Source organism: Nansenia antarctica, assembly GCF_963989245.1.
Source record: "Nansenia antarctica genome assembly, chromosome: 6".
Lineage (NCBI taxonomy): Eukaryota > Metazoa > Chordata > Actinopteri > Argentiniformes > Microstomatidae > Nansenia > Nansenia antarctica.
The window spans coordinates 63,215,242-63,240,241 of NC_137676.1; the positions used below are offsets into that span (position 1 = coordinate 63,215,242).

At 45.1% G+C, this 25,000-nt stretch overlaps 1 protein-coding gene across 1 annotated transcript in view; it reads right to left on the reverse strand.

The window, feature by feature from the left end:
* Window positions 1–25,000, reverse strand: part of inpp4b (inositol polyphosphate-4-phosphatase type II B) — a gene marked incomplete at both ends in the record, with an annotated part of 154,329 nt that overhangs the window by 127,331 nt on the left and 1,998 nt on the right. The window contains one exon of the mRNA XM_080534748.1: window positions 755–873. Coding sequence (XP_080390874.1) covers window positions 755–873 — 119 coding nt within the window. The remainder of the gene's footprint in view (window positions 1–754; window positions 874–25,000) is intronic.

A 25,000-nucleotide genomic window follows, 5' to 3' on the forward strand; every position in this document is an offset into this window, starting at 1 on the left:
GAAAGAAAGAAAGAAAGAAAGACAGAAAGAGAGAAAGACAGAACCCGTCGACGCAGAGATGAGAGAGACTGTTGACTGAGTGCACTCTGTGTGTGTGTGTGTGTGTGTGTGTGTGTGTGTGTGTGTGTGTGTGTGTGTGTGTGAGTGTGTGTGTGTGTGTGTGTGTGTGTGTGTGTGTGTGTGTGTGTGTGTGTGTGTGTGTGTGTGAGTGTGGTTAAGAGGGGTATTCCAGACCGGGACAAGGGGCAGCTGCTGCTGACTCTCCAAAAACACTTGTGCGGCTGTTGCCCTGGCAACGGGACTCCCGCTCCAGCGGTAATAAAAAAAGACATGACAGGGGGTCGGAGGTCACAGACACGTCCCTGACTGTATGGAAACTAAGAGGCTAACTCACACACACACTCACTCACACACACACTCACTCACACACACACACACACAGTAGAGTGAGGCAGGAGAACACGTGGTGTCTGTTCCAGGCCACTGACTCAGATAGTCAGAAAGAGGGACTAACTCAGAGAGAGAGAGACACAGAGAGAGAGAGAGAGAGAGAGAGAGAGAGAGAGAGAGCGAGAGAGAGAGAGACCTTCAGTCATAGCAAGACCCAGTGACCAAGACAAACACTGTAACTGTAAAAACAACAAACTTCATGGGTCAGAGAGAGAGGGAGAGGAGGGTTGGTGGTGTGTGCGTGTGTGTGTTTGTGTGTGTGTGTGTGTGTGTGTGTGTGTGTGTGTGCAATACGCAGTGTTACCTCTACTATCTCGGTGCAGGCGTGGGAGACGAGGTACTGCTCCCGTGGGTCGACGACGGCCACCTGGACCACCGCGCTGGGCTTCCTGTCTCTGCCTACGACAACCAGGTCACAGCAGGCTGGGGGTGGGAGGGAGGGAGGGAGGGAGGGAGGGAGAGAGGGAGAGAGAGAGAGGGGATGACAGTTAGTTCAATACATCACAATCCCCCAGGATTGAAAATAACATGACAAGGTTGACAAGGTTGAAGGAGAGAGACAGGGGGCGGGGGGGGGGGGGGAGCAGGGAAACAGAGAGGAAGAAGACTGTGAACCCCACCATCGGCAGATAGAGGGTGAAAGGAAGGGTTAGAGAAAGGGGTTGAGAGATTGGTCAGTCCACAGGAAGTATCACCCCTTAGACAGGAAGTCACATGTCCCAACCCTGGAAAGCACGAAGGCACGCACGCAGGCACGCACACACACACGCGCACACACACACACGCTCACCGAGACATGAGCGACGCAGCTAGCGCGACCACTCAAACGAAGGCTTCCCTCGGCTGAGCTCGATGAGAACTGTCCAGTTTTATGAGGCTTTCATTTTCCGCCAGAGAAAGCAGAAAGCCTGTTGTGCCTGGTCCTCCCCTCAGGAAGTCTCTGCCTCCCCCCAGCAGTCCCATTATAGGAAACCAACACTTCCTCTGCATCCCGGGCACTCCCACTCTGCCACTCACTGCTCTCATGTTACAGAACTGTGACAATTTCCTAACGACGTCTATTCTGTAAATCCAGGTTAAATTATTATTATTATTATTATTATTATTATTATGATTAATATGATACTATGTGTGTATCCCATGTAGTAGATATTCTACATAATAATAGACTCCTTCAAATAATAGACTCCTTCAAACATAATGTATATGTTAATATTATATTAACATAAAGATGACCCACGCAGGCCCAGACTATGAGATAGCAATTTATTGTTGTAATCGATATCTGTGTACACAGAAAAAAACACATGAGAAATTGGTGTTTGCCAACTACATTGGACCACATCCAACCGGTTCCATTTTATCCATATCCTTCAGTAGCTGGCTGCTAACAAGGAACATTCTGGCACCTAAACAGGAATTGATCCCATCTGCGATCCCTTGTCAGCTTCTGCACATTATTTTGTGCAAATCGAAGCCCAAGTAGAATATATCCATCGCTACAAACTAAAAAAATCCATAAAGACAGCAGGATATACAGAGAGAAGGTTGTTCTTCTAATGTATAACACACTCTCCCAGATTCGATTTTAGGACATAAATGACTGTGAAGGGACAGAAAGTAAAAAGGCTTCTAGAGAAAGATTATCGAAGAAGAGTCGGGGAAAAGCGTTGCAGTCAGCGGCGGAGGAGTTTAAGGATGAAGGGCAGAAAACGATGTCTTTGCTGTAAAGACCGTTGGTTTCCTTGATGTATCTGGGCTGCGGTGAGCCTAACCATCTCACACTCTCTCTGTCTGATCTTTGGAAGATGAGGGTATGAAAGATGTGTGTGTGTGTGTGTGTGTGTATGTGTGTGTGTGTGGGGGGGGGGGTCACACTTCCATCTTCCAAAGATCAGAGAGATGTGAGATGGTTTGTCTCACCGTGTCTCAAATAGAGTACCCAGGTCACACACACACACACATGCACGCACACGCACACACACATGCACACGCACGCACACACGCACACACACACACACACACACACACGCACACACACACACACACACTTCCTACAAACAAACAAACAGGCAGCTGTCTTATGCAAATTCCAGCCACAATTGGGCATTTTCTCGCCACTTCTGAATGCTGATTGGAGTGTCAAGGTGAGTGTCCTCACCTTGCCTTGTTTACCAGCGCGAACACAAACAACACCGGGATCCAAGCAGCATTTGTCACACTTCCTGTCTGTGTGGTGGGTGGGGAGAGCAACTGTTTCAACATTTAACACAGAAGCTGTTCTAGGAAAGGCAATGTCAATGTGATGTCATGCCTTTCTGGTTGCTGTTGTTGTTGTTGTTCTTGATGTTGTTGTTGGTTGTGTACCACATATTCTGAATGTGACAGAATCTTATGCCAGTACGGTCTAGGGGACATTTAAGGTGAACATATCCATACTCCTTCAATACTACCAGATGTGCTATTTGTTTAACTCACCAACTGCCAAGGAATTCCGGACCACTCACCACCTAGAGTGCCAAGTGTTTTATGTGGTGTTTGCCTAGCAACAATACTTTGATTGGCTACAAAATGAAGAACCATCGTAAGCAAGTATTTTCGGTGAATAAAGTCACACTTGGCACTGTAGAACGCTGACAGTTTGGGTGATTTTATTCTGAATGAGTTAAACAGTCATCCGTGTTTAGATTAAAAACATCAGTACAAAATGTACCGTGGTATTCTATGACACAAGGCGTTCTTTCATCGATCCTTTATGACAGTTCTGTTATAATGTTGTTGATGCTATAACCCAGCTCTGCCCTGACTTGAGTCGGCTACTGTGTCTTCCATTCATACAGACTCCTCTGTCTCCTCTATGGAAAACCCCCCCCAAAATACTGTGTCAAACTCGGACCAATCAGTAACCAACCCACTCCTTTCAACACCCTCCTCTGCCATTCCAGTCAGACCTTGTGACATAAGCCCCAAAATAGACACAGAATCACATTAGGCTAAATGACATTTTCGGATTTGGTTGTTCCCGTCTCTCCTGTAGGCCTTGGGAATGACTTGGGAATGGGACTTTAGGAACGGGTAATGGGTTTTCCCAGAATGCCGCTTATTGCATAAAACAAGTGAATGGAGTAGCTATGGATGTTTTACGGTCACAGCATGCAAGTCGAAACGTCAGACTAAAGTGAAACGTCTAAGTGTTTGATGATCCTTCTCTCTGGCCTTTGTTTATGTACACGAGTGTTGTAAGAAACACACACAGTCATGTCCCTAAGATGTGTGCTCAAGACGATGTAACTGCAATATTAACCTTTAATTACTAGCATCACTCATTCAAGCGTCGTGCTCCGTTCCAGTTCAGGCTGAATGGAAAGTGAAAAGCTTTCTGTTTATTATGATCAAAATGTGTTATATTAAAGGGCAAGAGAGAGAGAGAGAGAGAGAGAGAGAGAGAGAGAGAGAGGGAGAGAGAGAGAGGGAGAGAGGGAAGAAGGAAGAGAGAGGGAACAGTGAGCAAAAGAGAGAGGGATATAGAGATAAGAGAAAGAGGGGGGGGGGGGGGGGGGTGAGAAATAGAGGTGAGACAATGAGAGGTGATTTTGCCAAACCTGTCGCCAATGAGCCTCAGGCCCAGCAGTGGATGGATGGGGAGAGAGTGGTAGAGAGAGATAGGGTGAGAGAGAGGTGAAAGGAGGGAGAGCAACGGGTGAGGGGGTGAGGCAGGGACACGAACAGGAAGAGAGGAGTCCTCAACAGCAGCATGGAGCCGCTGGGCTAATTAGATGCCTCTCTCTCTCCATCAGAGAGCCTCCAGCATAAATTCGAGAAACAAGCATTTTAGCTTCGTTTCTCTTCATCATTGTTATTTTATCCTACTAAAACAGCGGAGGTTTTAATCAGATATGTGAACGGTTTCCTAAAGCTCCCAAGGTCAGCGTTGGGTCGATTGAACGTGCAGTATTAACTAGCAGAAGAGTGAGATCATGAATGGAGCAAAAATTGTTTAATGGACTGCCCTTCAAGGCACTACAATGGCCTCTCATTCACCTCTTCACAAACACATTCACACACCAATGGCAGCTATAATGCAAGGCGCCGGGCCACTCATTGGGAGCAATTTGGTCAGTGTGTGTGTGTGTGTGTGTGCGTGTGTGTGTGTGTGTGTAAATGTGTTGTCATTCACCTCTTCACAAACACATTCACACACCAATGGCGGCTATAATGCAAGGCGCCGGGCCACTCATTGGGAGCAATTTTGTGTGTGTGTGTGTGTGTGTGTGTGTGTGCGTGTGCATGTGTCAGTTTATGTGTGTGTGCGTGTGGATTTAATTTTAACCACTCGATGAGTGGGTGAGGTCAGTATCTGGGGAGTGTGAGAGTCTGGAACGATAAGTGCATTGATGAACCATGCCTTTTTCTAGATAACGCTGGGTTTTCCCCATGCCCAAAGGCTGCCTGCTGCTTTAGACAACAGCATACTGCTGTGTGTGTGTGTGTGTGTGTGTGTGTGTGTGTGTGTGTGTGTGTGTGTGTGTGTGTGTGTGTGTGTGTGTGTGCGTGTTTGTGTGTGTGTGTGTGTGTGTGTGTGTATTACTTTCTTTTAGCTTTTATGTCTTTATCCAAAGCGACTTACAACACAGTGTGTGTGTGTGTGTGTGTGTGTGTGTGTGTGTGTGTGTGTGTGTGCGTGCGTGCGTGCGTGCGTGCGTGCGTGCGCCCGTGTGTGCGTATGCATATGCGCATACAAGTATGTGTGGTTTATATAACCGTGTTAGCTAGATCCATCTCTCTTGGCAGATACGAGAGACCTCAAAGCGTCTGACATCAAGGCTAGTTTGCATACAGTACATCTAGCCACCGCTAAAGGGGAAGCCTCTGAGTGTTATCATGAGGGAAAGGCTCCAGCTAGAATAAAGCTACATTGGAAACTATGTGCTAGTGTTATCTCTGTGGGCAATTCCACTCTGATTATTCATCGTGGCATTCGCCTTTTTCTTGCGACGATTCAGAGATTTTAATACCAGATCCTTTGGAGTTTTATTAAAGAATTGTATGTATACACGCATGCGCAAGCACGAATGTATGTACACACACACACTCACACACACACACACACACACACACACACACCTCCTATACCCAGGGGCTAAAGATTCCTCATCTTTACAATCAGTTTCATCATGTTCAGACATGCACACGCACAGAGACGCACACAAACACACACGCACACGTACACACACACATACACATACACACACATTATCATCAAGTACGGTGGCCTTGGGAGGGAGGGTTAGCAACGTTTGATCCCATCCAGTCAAAGCGAATGACAGAGCTGAGGAAATAGCTTGATGGGGGGCTTGGCAAGCAAAGATCTCATCCTACTGATGATTGAAATGTCACACCTCCTCACATCACTTTACAGCAATTTAACACAACCACCGACCCTCCAGGGTCAGAGGCATGTGAGACGGAAAGGAGAAAAGAAAAGAGAGGAGAGGGAGAGTGATAAGCGGAGAGAGTAAGGAGATAGACAGGGTGGGGGGGCGAGAGAGATAGGCAGAGGAGAGGAGAGAGAGATAGGCAGAGGAGAGGAGAGAGATTGAGAAAGGGTAGGCTGAGAGGCATAGAGAGACAGATGCAGTGAAAGAAGAAGTTTGAGAGAGACTGAAAGAGAGAGGGAGAGAGAGCGGGGAAAAAAAGAGAGTGTACAATCCAAAAGAGCACTTTTGAAACAACCCACGCATATTATTCAATTGCATGTTATCGACTAATGTGAAGTTCATTCATCGAAAAACGTGACTTGCCATTTTGACACAGATGCAATCGACTCGGAGCGCAAAAAAGTATGCAGAGTGTGATCCGCCCAATTACCATAACAATCGAGCACTTCGAATAATAATGGGTTGCTGATCCTCCGGGCCGCAATTACCCGCTCGTATTTATTTTGTGTGATTGAAATACATAGAGCTTTTCAAGAGAAATTCAATAGGAATTAGTTTTAATACAGTGAGCGCCTCTGACCTCAAAAATGAATCTCAATTCTGCCTAATCGAGGAGGGACAGCCCAGCGTTGTCAGGGGAGACAAATACGCTCTCCAAATGATGGTTATTCATCTCGATAATTACTTTATATTATAATTAATTTGACATCACCATTTGCATATGCTGCCATTTTGCACCTGTTCAGCACACAGGAGGTGGTGCGATTCTGCAATAAATGTGTCTTTCATGTTGGACAAAATACTGTCATCTGTCATGTTAATTGTAGGGAGAAAGACACACATATGCTGTTTGGGGTGTAGGATTAAATGGCTGATGTTGGCGACTGTCTGAAGCTGTGCACTTGTGTCAAATTCACTCTAGATAGTTTGGTTTGATTTGATTTAAAACTGTGTGGTGGGAGGGCTCCATGGGTAAACTACCTTGTATAGCACCAGTCAAAATAGAATGGGATAGAATGTGTCTTTAATGTCCCGGAGGGGCCATTTGGTTACCAATTACAGTAAAATCACACACACACACACACACACACACACACACACACACACACACACACACACACACAATAACAGACAGAGAGGGTACACACAAAGGCATTCCAAGTAAAAAAAAGAAAAGAAAAAAAAAGTGGTTGATAAACTTAAAAGATGGTTTGATGGATAGATGTATGTATGTATGGATGGATGGATGGATGAAAGGGTTGTATAGGTTAGAGGGGAGAGATATATCAATACAATTGTGTTTCATAAGTATGAGTTATACTGAGACACCAGCAGTGACTGGTGATAGGAAAAAAAGATGATTTGCTAAGGCCCTATCCCATTTCCCTTTTTTACCCCTACCACTCGTTTTGGAGTGCCACTCGCTTTGCGGCTTGCCCCTCGGAACCACAAGGGGTAGTGGTTGAAAATATTCCCCTACGAAATGGGATAACCCTTTAAGTACCTGATACGTCATCAGTAGTATCATAGAAAAGCATCAACCTAAGTTTCACGCCATCAATCGATCAAACAAGTCATCTAATAAAAAAGAACAATGCTTCATTCATCAGGCCAGTTCATGACATAATAACAGTGCTCTGTAGGCTAGCAACCCGTGGTCATACCCTGCCAGTCTGCACTGAGTACCGGTAACAACAGTGCAACAACGTTGCGGCTGAACTTTAGTAAAATTTCGGGCATCATATACCATCAAAGGGGGGAAATGCAACATGGAAATTATGTCAAAATGCGGGACTGTCCTGCACAAATCAGCCTCAAAACATGTAATGTTAGATAGTTAACATTAGACACACAGCTACCAGCTGCTAGACACACAGCATAAAAGCGTTTTGTTATGCTTGTTAACATAGGAGCCAACGGACCCCCATGTGGATCCGAAGTGATATAAAGAGTTTACCTCGATCAATTCTCTTCATCGATATCACATTTTTTTCACAACTTTGCATGCTATACGATGCCACCATTTTTTTCCCGAGACGGTAAACACGGCCTAAGTCACATCCAGTTTTCTCCAACTGGAGAATGTGTCATGTCCGGTTTCAACGCCGAATTTCCATACCATTGGTCGGCCAACCCCAAAAAATCCCCCCCCCCCCCCAAAAAAAAATCTGATACATGAGAAAGGTCAAAGATGGTGCCAAAATATCTCCAAATGGCCTAAACATATAGGTGTCCGCCTAAACATACCTGTACTAAAACAGGTACAAAGTTGCATTTGCTCACATTACTAGCATCGACTTTGGCACAAGTACTAATAAGACCCTGGAGTACTGATTCCTAGATGATTTGGGCTTCGTTATCAGGTTTCCAAGGTGATATTCACTGTAAAAGCTGTTGTTTTTTTAGGCGGAGACTGAATTTGAGATGTTTTATAATGTTCTAGCTCTATTTGCTCTGACACAGTAACATAGATTTTGATTCTGACACTTCTACAGCCACCCCACAGGTGTTAGCTTTCATTTGATAACAATATCATTATGAAGGCCCTTGTGATTGTGGAGATATTCTATATTCACTGTGGGCATGTCATTTCGAGCAGAAAACCAGAAAAATGAGGTGGATAAGATCTGGTTAAAAAGAAAAGGTCTATAATACATTGAACTGACGCAAGGCATTCTGGGATTTCACACTCCGATTGTGGCTCTGTCTGCATCTTACAAACCTCGGTTTGGAGGGCTATGTAGCTCTACCACTTCCCCTACATGAAAACAAGAATTGGGACACCCATACCTTACACGTGAACGCGCAAAACGGAGGGGTAGGGCTAAAATGGAGGGCCAAGGGGTGAAATTGGATAGGGCCAATGTAGTTGAAAGAAAGTGAGATAGTAGGATGGACAGATGGTCAGAGGGTAGGATAGCCAGAAGATTATTGGATAGATATATAGATAGAGAGAGAAAGAGAGAGAGAGAGAGAGAGAGAGAGAGAGAGAGAGAGAGAGAGAGAGAGAGAGAGAGAGAGAGAGAGAGAGAGAGAGAGAGAGGATGGACAGATGAGAGAATGTTATAGGATAGATAGATAGACAGACAGACAGACAGACAGACAGGCAGACAGACAGACAGACAGACAGACAGACAGACAGACAGACAGACAGACCGATCGATAGATAGATAGATAGAAAGTTAGAGATGATGGATAGATGAGAGAGGGGAAGTACAGACAGATAACTAACATGGAGGTTATAGGAGGTTATTCAGTATGAAAACACATTCATTGTTTAATTAAAAGTTTAATTAAAAGGGATCTTCCATCTAATTACATCATATAGTTGTCTCAAAGTAGTCCACCTCCCCAGATAGTTCATTGATCGTATATTTAGAATGTTTTATTTTAAAAAACGTCCATAAAAACACTCAAACTCAATTCTGAAATACATTGCTATTGGGAATGGGAAATGTTTTAGTTTAAATAAAAACATTCTGTTCTGTTTCTCCTGGTCATAGCATAGATTACTTTGTCTTATGATGACTGATGGATAGATGATTCACTTACTTACACAAATGTATTTGTTGTCACTTTGGATAAAGGCGTCTGCTAAACGCCAAAAATGTAATGTAAATGTTTCATTTCCTGATGAAGTGAAGTAGATCTCTTGCACTGTCTACATTAATCTGTCCATTGGGGTGCCTTGGGCACACAATACTAAATGTGGATCAAAAGCGGGTTTATGAATAATATATCCAAAAAAGTTAAATGGACAAAATACTCAGAAGCAACATTGATGGAACATATCCTCGATTCCAGTGTGGAGTGTGTTTAAGATATCTTTACAGAGTCAATGACCAAAAGCTGAATCTAAAGGTCTAAAAGAAGCAAGATACAAACTTTAAAACTACTTTTAAAAATAAGTTCAGTTAGGTGTCTATCGACTCCAAAAACCATCCATAGAGTGGAGCACCTCTTTAAGTCGAGATAGACAGTATGTTCTGGAAGCTAAAGTGGTTCGGTGGCTCTCTAAAAGAACATCTCGCCGTAACCCTTTTAGCGAGCTAGAAGCTTAGCTCCAGGCAATGAAATAAATGATTAGGGGGACATTAACAAGAGCCTCAGGAGGTTGCGTAACAACCTTGCTGTATACCCCTACACACACACACACACACACACACACACACACACACACACACACACACACACACACACACACACACAATTCTGCTCAAATCTAGTTCAGGCTAATTTTCCAAAACACTGCATAATCAATGTACTTATATTAGTAAAAAATAACCCTTTTCCTGTGCTGCTGTCCTCACCTCCACTGACAAGAGGAAGGTACCTGTGTGTACTTTTCACTTGGTTTGGCTCTCCCACGACAGTACTGAAAGATATCGAGCTACACACAAAAAAAAAAAAAGAAACCTTGATGAGAACCTTGAGCACGCTGACGGTGGAACCGCCAGACTCATTATCAACACTCTATGATCAAAGTTCACCTTCTTTAATGCGCTGCATCGTGTCAGAAACTTCAAGTGAAAGAGTAACAATTAAAAAGTACACGGGGTGTTTTAAAGGTCGCTGCGTGTGTGTGTGTGTGTGTGTGTGTGTGTGTGTGCGCGTGTGCGTGTGTGTATGTGTGTGTGTTCGTGTGTGTGTATATAGTTCTATTAAATCCTCTGTGCATAGACAAAGAGAGAGGTAACATTGAGGTTACCTGCATGAGAAATGAAGGGAGGGGACTCTGGGCTATGCTCGAACCACTCTGCCACTTTCAAACAACCGCCGCCTCCTAATTTGGGTGAGCGGAGCGACCGCTAATGAGGTAGCGTTAATCAAGTTTTAATTGGCCAACTGGCGGAGTGACTCGGGCAGTTTTGAACCCCCCCCTCCACCCCTCGCCTAGCCCCCCTGCCTTGCAGAGAGCCTCACATCTCAGCTGGGTGGATGATTGACCGTGCTAGGCCAGTTCTGTGGCCAGGGAGGGAGGCGTTTAGCTGGGTTCACTGATGTCGCTGTCTCCCCTGCTGTTCTGCCCCCCCGGAGGTCAGAGCAGGGCCCTCCCTCCCTCCATCCCTCCATCCCTCCCTCCCTCCATCCCTCCCTCGCCGTGTGGCACTGCATGGGCCAATGGAGCGCTGAGGAATGGTGGCCACGTCCAATCATCAGACAAGGGCCAGAGGATCCGTGTGCTGTACAGCGGCGTCCCTGTGCGATTGGTGGATGTCTGCGGTACTTCCTGGTTCCACAACATCAACCAGACAAACTAGACTGTTTAGGTCAAACTAAGTCCATGGACCTCTTGGGGCATTGTGTATCCACAACCAGAGAGCTGGCATAAGCAGTCTATGCGGTTGCTTGGGGCCGCAACCGCTAGAGGGGGCCACACTTTTGCCGTCGATTTAGCGGAAGCTACCACCCGTCAATTAAAAACTCTGCTACTCCCGTCGACGACACACCCGCCAATCCAAAACTCTGCTGACTCTGGAGCTGGGAGGAGATGGAGGCTACGAGTCTGTGTGGATGAAGCTGGGAGGAGATGGAGGCTACAGGTCTATGTGGATGAAGCTGAGGGGGGACGGAGGCTACAGGTCTATGTGGATGAAGCTGAGGGGAGATGGAGGCTACAGGTCTATGTGGATGAAGCTGAGGGGAGATGGAGGCTACAGGTCTATGTGGATGAAGATGAGGGGAGATGGAGGCTACAGGTCTATGTGGATGAAGATGAGGGGAGATGGAGGCTACAGGTCTATGTGGATGAAGATGAGGGGAGATGGAGGCTACAGGTCTATGTGGATGAAGCTGAGGGGAGATGGAGGCTACAGGTCTATGTGGATGAAGATGAGGGAGATGGAGGCTACAGGTCTATGTGGATGAAGCTGAGGGGAGATGGAGGCTACAGGTCTATGTGGATGAAGATGAGGGGAGATGGAGGCTACAGGTCTATGTGGATGAAGCTGGAGGAGATGGAGGCTACAGGTCTATGTGGATGAAGCTGAGGGGAGATGGAGGCTACAGGTCTATGTGGATGAAGATGAGGGGAGATGGAGGCTACAGGTCTATGTGGATGAAGCTGAGGGGAGATGGACAGGTCTCTGCGTCATCATGCGGTATACGTGCTGTAAGTAAAGTAAACTGTTGCAGGAACTCAGATTGAAGTGACTGAACACCTGGAGGAGTTGCTTCAAACTAAATTAACCCAGCTGTCAAAACGTCACCATGGTTACAATGTGAATGTCAAACTTGGAGTTTCAGACGATTCAAAATAAAACTGATGTTGATGTTTCTCTCTAGCGAGTTGCTGACAAGTTGACGGTATTATATTTTTTTTTTCCTTGACAATGACGACACAAACTTGAATAGATCTAATGTCATAGATAGACAAGCAAGCCTGCAAGCATATCCTCTGATGCATACAAGGCTTTTCCAGCATTCCTTACTCTGTGTGTAAAAAGGTACGTGCCAGCATTTTGGAGGCATTCTGAGAGCAACGAGGTGAATGGCGTGACATTTTGCAGGCTTTTGTGTGGGACAGGGAGGATTGGTCTTATCTGTTCTTGTAGACACACCTGAATGACAATGTTGAGCGTGTTGGCTACACAGCAACATGACTAAAATTCAAGGCAATAAAAACAACTACAAATTGTACAGAATTGTGAGGCTTGCCTCTCATCAGATCAGACTATAGTTTCTAGAAGGTTCATTTCTATGGACCTTTACTGAATTGTGACACACACTCTCACACGTACACGCTCACACTCACACTCGCGCACACACACACACACACACACACACACACACACACACACACACACACACACACACACACACACACACACACACACACAAATCAACTCAACCCAGTTCAGATCTACCCAGAAATACTTGCTTATCCATTTTACTCTTTCTGTTGATGTTGCATATTTCATACATAATATTCCAATATGAATGTGCGTGCGGTGGACTGTGTGAAAAGTATAATGTCTGAATAAGTTGAATATTTTAGAATCTCCTTCAACATCATGGTGTATAATGCCCTGCAAAATAATAATCTGCCATAGTTACTAGGCAACACGTGGAATGACGCAAACATCTTGAAGCCTGATGAATATTAGCTGCTAAAGTGTTTGATTTTTTGAATGTGCTCTCCTTGGGTGACCTTGCCTCACAGAGCTGCAACTTGATTTGCGTAAAGAGGTAAGGTTGTAAGGTTAAATATTCAGGCATTGCCACTTTTCCTGAGTTCAGGAAAAACATATAGTTAATTTCACACATACACACACACACACACACACACACACACACACACATCAAGTTTATATTTTAAAAAGTATTTATAATCTTTGTATTCTTTATTTGGGGAGGAGTGGTGGGGTACACCTAATACACCAAATAAAGAATACAAATTACACACACACAGACACAAATCCTGCCTTCCCTCCTCAAATAAATCTCATCTTGATATCTGCAGAGGAGTAGACTAGGCTATATTCCACCACCTACGCCTTTTGCTTTGAAAACAGGCATAGAGCTAACAAAAAAAAAACACACAGATGAGCTTTCTCTCCATCATAGAGAGAGCTATTTCTTTGCCATCTGAAAATATGCACCAAGATATTGAACCAAAACAGACACACGTGTGTGTGCGCACACACACATCAAATAAAATACAATAAAATGCCAGCCACGGATGACATCCAATGGAATTGATCACCTCAACGAGTCATGGCAATGCAAGCTAAACCAACAACATCAGAAATGGAGATCCATCTCTCTCTCTCTCTCTCTCTCTCTCTCTCTCTCTCTCTCTCTCTCTCTCTCTCTCTCTCTCTCTCTCTCTCTCTCTCTCTCTCTCTCTCTCTCTCTCTCTCTCTCTCTCTCTCTCTCTCTCTCCCTCTCTCCAAACAGAGTAGGTCTACTACATCATGTATGCATGACAAGTCCTCTCCTCCTTCCCGCCTTTCACTGTATCCATCCGAGCTGCACGTCAACTGTCCAAACTCATTTACGTCATTTTAGGATGGGCACGTCAACTTGTCAGGAGCCTTCCGTGAGGGGAGATCAAAGTGAGACAATTCCCCCGCCCCGAAAAAAATGAAAAATAAACAACGCTTCCAAGCTCAGGAGAAGTAAAATAACCAAAAAGTAAGAAAACAAATCCGACTTGACGCCTTATTCTCGAGAACAACCTGCTTGAAATGATAATTAGCGGCCGAAATCGTTTTAGGCTCGAGTCATTGTCCTATTTGGCATGCCTGATTTACTTGTCATGAGATGAGACTGCCTGAACCATCCACATCATTGCCACGTCATTGACTTTGGTATTATCCGTGCCTCACCTAGTCTTAGCTCATTCCATTACAGGACCCACTTTGCATACGGGTGGTGTTTCTTCAGAGGAGCAAGCTTTTCTCACGGTCTGTAGCTCTAACTTCATAGAACCACAGGCTGGTCCATCATTCTGGTCCTTTGAAGCGGCCCTCCACTGCTGGGAATTGGCTGGCCCGTCAGGGCACGGTTCGGAATCACAGTAACCGGGGGAGACGGTTTCTCAACACGACAACTGTGAAAGGTTTAGGTTCATGGCGAAATTGTTCGGAGATTGTTTTTTTGTCATTTTTTTCATTTTTCTATAAGTTCTATCAAATCGCACCGCTTGCATCATTTCTAGTCCCTTTTTGTTTCCCAGACTGAAAGCTCACTTAGTGGTATACGCTGTACGCATCAGCCTTGCTGCTCCCCAGTACAATAGCAGGTGAGTCAACAACAATCACTGCAGATGTGTGTCCGTGTGCTGTGACATCTAACCTCACCACAGTACGGGTAGATGCTTAGCAACAGTGTCGTCCCGGTTACCTTTGAAAGCTGCGTCACCAAGCTGTTTGTATTGTAATCAAAGTGTTATATCTTTTGTTATATATTATTGATATATTTCAAGCAGGCAAGAAGAGCCTTCATGTCAGTGGTCCTATGAAACACACACACACACCCACGCACACACATGTACTCACACACACACACACACACACACACACACACAAACATTCAACACGGTAAACACCGCTACCGTTCCATCTGTATCGCATCAAAGACGAAGAAGACGAAGAAGACAAACTTCGGCGACGCAGAGCAGCTGTACAGCCTCAGCCTTTACACACCACAGCTGGATAGACACACCCGACCCCACATCCGACCCCGGCAGTTACTGCAGCACAACTGCTCCACTGCACACCATCTGTCAACCACACGGACTCCCATCACGCCATAACGTTTACATCACAATCATCAGAAACTTTCCATCACAAGCATTTCCATCACAATCATCAGAACGATATACATATATATATATATATATCTCACAAAAATCTACATCACAATTATATCATTCCAGTAGAACACGCTGTACTGCGACACGGTCGATCACAAGGCCAGGATGTGCTGTATGTGACAGCGGTGGCAGAATCTGATGCTGATGTGGACATGTAACAGGGAGCTGTGTGGGTGCGCGTTTGATGGTTGCTTTGTTCATGCTAATGTATATACTGTACATGCAGTATAGACTTTGTGGCCTTGGAAGGACCCTGCTGCAGTATACTGCACCTTCTCATCCATAGTGGAGTTGAAGAGCTGTATTGACGTACATGGTATGCAGCAGTGAGAGGAGCCTAGGGGAACGGCTTTCTGTTTCTGTTGTGATAGAGGTGTTTTGGAGCTTGACGATCCGACTGACCACCTCTCTCTTCTCTCTCTCTCTCTCTCTGTCTCTCTCTCTCTCTCTCTCTGTCTGTCTGTCTGCCTGTCTGTGCTCAGAGACAAAACTTCCCTATGTTGTTGTAAACAATCAATGAAGTGCTTTCTACTAGGGGTGTAAATCACCAGCTTCATCACGATACGATATTATATCGATTTGTTTGTATGACGATACAATGTTTGACGATATCACAATGTCAGTCACGATACGATTTCGATTCGATTCGATTCAAGATCGATATGACGATATGATCGATATGACGCGATATCATATGCCAATCTAACACAATTATCAACTCACAAAAACAACTAGAATATGATTTGACCATTTTATTTGTGAGCTCTTCCAGGTATCCAGCATTTAAATCATATTGTATTATACAGTATTCTTCTGTTACAAAAAGAAAAATAGACCCGTTCACTAGTCTCACAAACAAGAGATATTCAGCTTTAAAACATTAATGTCCTATGAAACAAAACTGGAAGAACTTGTCCCCCCTTTTTTAAGGCAGGATTTTTGTAAACGTTCACTTTTTTACTGTCTCATAAACACAGTATTTTTAACAGTTAGAACTGAAACAAGGTCACCATTTAACCTACAGTATATTTGTGCAATAATAATAAATAATAATAAAATAATAATAAATAATAAGTGCAAATGCAGTACAGTGCAGTACATCTTATATACATTCTTCTTTAACCAAACGCAATTTCAGCTGGAGAACAAAACAAATGTAAACAATTCCGCATTCTTAGTGCATATTGACAGATCACTAAGTATATCCTCCAGTGTTCTTCTTTGGGAGGTTTTTCTAAAATAAAAAAATAAAAAAAATAAAAAAAAAATGACGACGATATAGATCGATGTTTTTACATTGCATCGATGTAATCAGATCGTTAGTCAATGAATCGATGTATCGATGTGAATCGATGTATCGTTACACCCCTACTTTCTACCGTCTTTAGAGAGAGGTGGGGGGAAAGAGAAAGAGAGAGGTGGGGAGGGAGCGAGAGGGAGAAAGAGAGGAGAGAGGGAGAGAGAGAAAATGAGAGGAGGGGAGAGAGAGGGAGAGAGAGAAAAAAAAATAGAACATATGTCCTGTAAAATTATGATATAGAAGAGAATATCTTTGCAGGGAATATATCTAGTTGAATGTATTCAGATGACTATGTGTCTGAGTCACCAAGTCATTAATTATTTTGGTATTATTCAAGAATATTGAATATTGAACTTCCAGCCTCAACTGCGACCTCGAGAGCACCGCATCATGAATATAACCAACTCTCTCACACACACTGGGGGAACTTGTCACGATAGACACAATAGACTCCTCCATCTCAGACATCTGAAATATAGATGAAACCATCTGATCTAGGTTCAAACGGCTCCTGCTCCACTCGGCTTAAGAGAAGTGATAGAAGAAATGTGTCTGGACTTTGATGTCTCTTCTGGATATGTCTGAGTGCCAATAAGTAAAATGCACTCTAGTGCAAATGCAATGTGGGTTGCATTGTGTGTGTTACGTCCTATGTCCTGTGGGACATATGGGGCGGCTGTGGCGCAGGAGGTAGAGTCGCCGACTAATGATCACAAGGTTGGCAGATCAGCGGTTTGAGCCCCGGCTGGCCACATGCCGAAGTGTCCTTGGGCAAGACACTGAACCCCAAAATTGCTCCCAGTGAGCGACAAAAACTTTTTTTTTTTTTTTTAAACCGTGCCTTGCATGGCAGCTTGCCGCCATTGGTGTGTGAATGTGTGTGTGAATGGGTGAATGAGAGGGCGTTGTAAAGCGCTTTGGAGCAGCTTTGGAGCAGCAAAAAAGGCGCTATATAAGTGCAGTCCATTTACCATTTACTGTGTTTCTATCATCTATCATACTGTGTTTCTATCATCATTACTGCGCATGTACCGGACCAATCACCATATCATCCGCCTGTTTAAAAAGCCTTCCTGTTCTCTGTTCGGGGGCCATTATTTTTGTTGTGTTTGATGTTTATCTGAAAGTCCCGTGGCTGTGTTTTGTTTGGCTCACAGTTTACCCTATACTCGGTATAGTGGTTTTGGTTGTAAGTTTCTACGCACAGGCCCAGAGGGGATAGGTAAGATACCCATGGGTCTACACTTTAACACGTAGAATCCTTTATGTTATATACATCAGGTTAGGAACGGATGCCAACCTTTTCCTATGTGTCTTAGAGCTGGGGTGGTTAGGTAGTCAGGGCTTTCTGTCGTTTATTATTTTGGCATCGTTCAACGTCCCCTTGGTTTCCTTGTGACGTGTTCTTTTGTAATTGAATAAATTACTTAATTTTTTGTCTGCCTCTGTAGCGTTTTTCTGGTACTGACCGCACCCACACTCCACAGTATAACTACAACATGTTAGACTCTGGTTACCTAGACAAAGTGTGTTTCTGTGTGTGTGTGTGTGTGTGTGTGTGTGTGTGTGTGTGTGTGTGTGTGTGTATCGCTTGGCATCCAGCCGTCCAGTCGGTGAGCTCATGGCCGTCATACTAGCATCATGCGAATGTGTGTGTGTGTGAGTGTGTGTGCACGCACATGGTTGTGTTTCAGTGAGACCCTGTGTGTGTGTGTGTGTGTGTGTGTGTGTGTGTGTGTGTGTGTGTGTGTGTGTGTGTGTGTGTGCGCGTGTGCGTGTGTCTGTGTCTGTGTGTGTGTGTGTGTGTGTGTGTGAAAGAGAGAGAAACAAAGAGGTGTACAAAAAATAAAACACTTACCAATGCTGAGCTCCATAAGTGGCAGCTTGGGTCTTAGGATAACACCTGGGAGAGAGAGAGAAAGAAAGAAAGAAAGAAAGAAAGAAAGAAAGAAAGAAAGAAAGAAAGAGAGAGAAAGAGAATGAAAAACCTGTTCACTGACTCATAATAGTGGGTTACAAGCACCAGGCAGAGCCAATCCCAACACAAAGAATGACTCACACAATTAAACTTCAAATCATCAACTGACAAAGGGTTCCGGAACATTCAGTACCTAGAGCGCCAAGTGTTCTACGTGGTATTTACCTACCAAAACAGCTATGTTTGGATATAATATTGCACTAAGGAGCGTTATAGAAGATCTTTTCTGCCTGCCGCAAGAAGACTGTACAACTCCTCCTCCAGCTGGCTCGATCGGAGTGATCAAAGTCAGGCTGGGAGATGTCCAATCATACTGGACTGTTGTTACTGTATATACTGTTTTCAGATGTCTATTTTATTCTATTATTCCATTGTCATTTTATTATGTTGTTTGGTTGTTTGTGATGTGAGCTGCTGTAACTGCTGTAATTTCCCCTTGGGGATCAATAAAGTGCCTACCTACCTACCAATCTATCTATCTATCTATCTATCTATCTATAAAATGAAGCATCATACAAATGCATTTTTGGTGAACGAAGTCACCGGTGAAGAATGTTAAATAACTAAAAGAGTTCTCCCACAGCGCTACCTGACAGTTCAGATAAAACCCTTCTCCCAGCAGCAGTGCACACAACCCAGTCGACCGCAGATTGATATTCCTTCGCCTCAACTCCAAATGAACAGCTAGAACTGAGCAACAGGTGGCGGCGGCGGTCTCGCCTTTCATAGCGTGTGTGGCACGGAGAGCGCAGGAAACACGTTTCCCATCAACACAATGCGTCTTCGGAGAGAGAGAGAGCGAGAGAGATGCTTAACGGCGCCTTAATGGCTGCTCTCTGGAAAAAAAACAAGAAAAAAACCCACTACCGACGTGATTGATGGAGAAGTTTCACTTTAGATTATGCAAAAACGAGTCTGCCATCTATTTCTCCGATTGAGGCGTGTGTCACAGAGCGAGTTCCCAAGCATTCCATCGCCCTGAGTGCTTGGGCCGACGATGGGTAAGTAATGGGGGGGTGGGTGCCAAGCAATACACACACACAAACACTCACTCACTCACGCACACACACACACATACACGCACTAGGGATGGACGGTTTTTCGGTTAAACCGAAAACCGCGGTTTCTAAAAATAGAAACGGTTTTTTATCAAAACCGTCTGAAACCGTTTTTTTTTTTTTTTTTTTTTTAGAAGAATAAAATAGAATAAGAATAAAACTGGAACATGTCGTGTGTGAAAATAACAATGATACAGTCTGAATCTGCCGCGCAATGAGTGAGAGGTTTGGTCAGTTGTGAAGAATAACTGAGGATTAATATCGAATTGGGATTATATTTAAGGGTAACGAATCACTCTATGGGAAAGATAGTTGCCTTCAGTTATTGGTAGATAGGAAAGGTTTTTTACAATTACTCGCTTACATTTAATAAGATCATTTTCGCTGCTCTCTGTAAAGCGCATTGGGTCACTTTTGTGAGAAATGCGCTATAGAAATAAAATGTGATTTGATTTGATATCAATCAAACTTTATTTATGTTCTATAGCACAAATCATGCATTGAATGTAACTCCAAGTGCAGTATTTACTAAACCACAATATAATAAAACAAGAGCTATACGGATCAAGAGTGTTTGTGCACAGCGCCACTGTGTGTGAAGGCGCTACTGAAAGTGATGACAGAACGCATGTCTCAGAAGATACCCGGTCACTTAGTGACGCAAAGGTAGTTCTGTATTTATCTCTATCTGTATTAGTACATTTATTTTGAAAGCTCTATTTTGACAGCTCTACCATGGGCACTTTTATTTTGATGGGGCATTCTTTGTTGATTGACTTACGACAGTTCAGGACGAGTCAGTCTCGCGGCATGTGGTTTTTATGAAAAGCTTTAAGTATGTTCACTGCATAATTCTAAGTCTAATATTTCAGTGATTATTGAGCAGTATTCAAATATTTAAATACATTGAGCAGCAGCTGAAACTTTGTCTAAGAACCAAGATATTGAGAAAGCAGTTCATTCAATGAAGACGCTGTTCCAAGAGATGATCTTCCGTGCAGGCGTGCACCCTGGATCAGCGGAGCTGGTGTGTTAAGTGTTCATGTGTTTTCATGTATGGTGTAGCTTACAAAAGTCTGCCTTTCCACTTATATTTGTGAAACTAAGTAGCCTAAATGTGTTGCGACTGTGCTTACGGTGTTTTAATGGTGTTCGACATGAGTGTATTGTAGCAGTAGGGCTCAATTATTTGAAATTGGCGCTTTTTTATTAAAAAAAAAAATTACGTTTTTTTTTTTTTTTTTTTTTTATGTATTTTTCGGTTAACCGGAAAACCGCGGTTTTACTCTCTGACGGTTTTTCGGTTTCAATAATTGGAAACCGTCCATCCCTAACACGCACACACAAAAACACAAAGATGGTCATATTCTCATCACACACACACACACACACACACACACACACACACACACACAAAGATGGTAATATTCTCATCACACACACACACACACACACACACACCCACAGTGCAGCAGTGGCACCTCGCTGCGCCCCTCCCCTCCTTCCCTCTGCACAATTGGCCTCTCCAAGGCTCATCAACCTCACTAATGAACCATGGGTACTTGACAACTCTTTGACGTACAGACGACACGCACGCACACACACAGACACACACACACACACACACACACACACTAATATTTAACACATTGTGTCCAATGACAGGTCATTCAAATCAAATCAAATCAAATTTTATTTGTATAGCGCATTTCTTACAAGATGCAACTCAATGCGCTTCACACAATGAAAATGTTCAGTCAATCATTCACAGAGGCTCTACTACTAATGTGCAGTTAAAAACTGTAAAAACTTCTGAAATTAGAACTAGTTACAACCATTAGTGAAACGTTGCCAACGTTGAAAGTGAATGCAATGTGCACACACCCCATACACAAACACACACACGCACCATACGCAATCACACACACGCACACACACAGACATGCACGCACCATACGCAAACACGTACACACACACACACACTAACATTCATGCTCTCTCACACACACAGACACACACGTGTACGCAATAAAGTATAAGTCCTCTGTGACTGATCAATACCCTGCTATGATGAACTAGTTACCATTTCCTCAAAGTTTGTTCATTTTGAATAAACAGGAGACTAGGCAAACACCAGTGCCGTGTCGCGACAGTCCATCACTAATTAATGAAGGTGTGAAATCTATTTATACATGTTTGAAGTCTGCTGTATACTGTAACTCAACACCCTCCACAACCACCACACTCCATCCATCCCTTCCTCCCTCCCTCTCTCTCTCCCTCCCTCTCTATCTGTCATTCTACTCCACCAGTCCCTCCAGGGTCAGACCACTTAATGTAGGTGCAATGAGTGTTAACTCACAAGGGAAACTTGAATGGGCCTTTGTGACTTTGTGTATGTGTGTGTGTGTGTGTGTGTGTGTGTGTGTGTGTGTGTGTGTGTGTGCAGGTGTGTATCTGTGTGTGTGCGCGCAAGTGTGTGTGTGTGTGTGTGTGTGTGTGTGTGTGTGTGTGTGTGCGTGACTTGCAAGTATGTGTGTGTATGCGTGTGCGCTTGCAAGCGTGTGTGCGTGCGTGTGCTCTTGCAAGTGTGTGTACATGTGCACGCGTGTCCCCGCACACACGAGAAACCCTTGCCTGTAGGTGGGCTGGGACCCAACCAGATGTTTTCGGCCGCCTTTCTGCATTGTCACTGTGTGTGTGTGTGGGGGGGGGGGGGGGGGGGGTACACACATACCTGTACAGCTCTGTGGCCCCCAAGGGCTCAGCCATCTGTGCTACACACCCTCATCCCCACAGCCCTCCGGTACAGCAGGAAAGGACAGCCATGTCCCACTTAAAGAGGGGTGACGCGGGGGGCTATGACGATGACCAATCTCGGTCACAGAGAACCAAATTGTCCAGGTGTTTCTTTGCCCAGGACAAGCAAAGGTGGAATGCACTGTTTAGAGGCAGACCCAGTCGATACATACAGCATCTAGGTTGTCGAGATGTTTACACAGCAGTACGATAGCCACAGTGGGAGCTAACGCGCAGTGTTAGCATTAGCATCTAGGTTGTCAAGATGTTTACACAGCAGTACGATAGCCACAGTGGGAGCTAACGCGCAGTGTTAGCATTAACATAATAGTCATCCTACCTCACTTCCTCATTGTTCTAAATTCAGTTAATTATGCCTCTGTTGGAAGGAGGTGGTTGGGGGGGGGCGGGGGGGCTGCTTGACAGGAAATGATCTTATTTTGGCACACTCTTCTAAACCACCCTCTGGTAAGGAGTGTGTGTGTGTGTGTGAGAGAGAGAGAGAGAGAGAGAGAGGGGGGGGGGGGGCAGAGACAGAGGCAGAGGACAGAGTACGACGGTTGTAGGGGAGGCAGAGAAAGAGGGAGAGAGAGAAAGAGATAGAGAGAGAGAGGCAGAGGACACCGTGAAAGAGAGACTGGGGATGCAAAGAAAGAGAGAGAGAGAGAGAGAGAGAGAGAGAGAGAGAGAGAGAGAGAGAGAGAGAGAGAGAGAGAGAGAGAGAGGGGGAGAGGGGGCATCATACAGTATAACCAACTACACACAATTGCAACGGTGTGACTGGTTTACAGACGGTGACCTAGCACCCGGTATCTAGGTGACACCCTGTAATAACGGACCTCCTCTATGAGAATGAGATGACCCCTGGACGCTGTGACAAAGTCCTAATTACAGCAATTATCCTAATTACTGTACGTCACGGCTAGAGCCGCCAGCCACCTGGACGTCCGTCCGTCCGTCCGTCTCCCCCCTCCGGACGCCCCCACCCCCCCCCCCCCCTCCATCCTCCCAACACCTCCACCTCTTCTTTGTACGAGTATGAATAGGAGAAGAGGAGAGTTTGTTTGGCCTTTCCGCAGACAGACAAGGCAGAGCAGGTGCAGGCGGCTCATAACCGATATTCATTCGTCATGAATATGGAAATGGGCCGAGGGGTGGAAACATGCAGATGTTGCCTGATGCGGCACGCCCCCCCCCCCCCTCTCTCCTCCCCCGAGGGGGTCCGTGGGTAAATGAAGTGTGCCCGCCTGCGACACTTTTTATCTGGATCTAGAAATAACAGCGGCTGGGTCCTACCGAGCGATTTATCAACCGCCGTCTGTGGGGGGTACGGAGGGAAGGAGGGAGGGAGGGAGGGATGGAGGGAGGGAGGGGGTAATGTATTCAGAGGTTCGAAACAGGGTGATTTTTCTGGGATGACAGCACTAATGAACGTCCCGGGACTTGGTCGTTTTGGGGGTGGGGGGGGGTGCGGGGTGGGGTGGGGGTGCGGGGGGGTTTGGGAGGATTTTTCCTTGCAGATCATTTGCCTCCCCTCCCTCTCTTTTTCTTATACTGTACATTCTCTCTCTCTCTCTCTCTGTTTCTCCGTACCCTCCCCTTCTGTTGTGATGGTAACCAAAGTGGGCAGAGTAGGTAATGCGTAGCACAGAGAGAGAGAGAGCGCGCCGAGATGCAGAAGGGGGAAGAAGGATTGAGGGGTAGTCCACGTGGGACTGCTGGCCATTCCGGGCTTTTTGAAAAACTATGCCGGAGACATTCCGCCTCTCTGCACTCCCTCGGAGCCAGCGAGGAAGCGGTGCAGTAAGAAAATAAAGCAATATCCCAATGAGAGACGAGATAACACCCTCATGACTGTGAAAGTGGGTTAGCGGCTCACGTTACACACACACACACACACACACACACACACACACACACACACACACACAGACAGACACACAGACAGTCACACACACACACACACACAGACAGTTACACACACACACACACACACTCCACCCTAATCACCCTGCTTATCCTCTTCATGAATAGATATTACCTTTAAGAGCTGCACCCGAGACACAGTCATGTTTATTATGTGAATATCATTCACCTGGGAGGAGGGGAGGACGTTATATCCATAATTCACTGTTTTGGTGGGTCTCTATGGGGATTCTCTCTCTCCCCCTCTCTTCCCCTCTCTCCCCCTCCCTCTCTCTCTTCCCCTCCCCCGGAACACCTGCACTTCCTGACGATACCATCCCAGGGGGTGCCGAAGCACCTCTAACTCGATTGATGTTTGCACAAAACGTGGCGCCTATTACCGTAAGTGGTTTAGAATGGGAGTCTGAGTTATCGGCACTTTACCGCCCTGGGAGACGGGGGAGAAGGAGGGATAGATGGGTTTTGTCGCCGGCGTTTTTTTTTACATTTTAATTAAGCGAAGTGAAACGGTTAAGTGCGTTGATGAGCTCCTGACAAGCTCTCGGCCTATAGGAGAGGCGGGGGGGCCGTCGCCTCGGAGGCCCCCCTGGCCGCGAACAGCGAAGTCAGTCGTTGTTTGATTCATAATGGCTTCATAATGCCGAATCATAACGCAGAGCAGGCTGCCGGGAACACGACTGTGTGGGACACTTTCATGGACGCGGTTCATGCCCAGAATCGGACTTCTGGGAA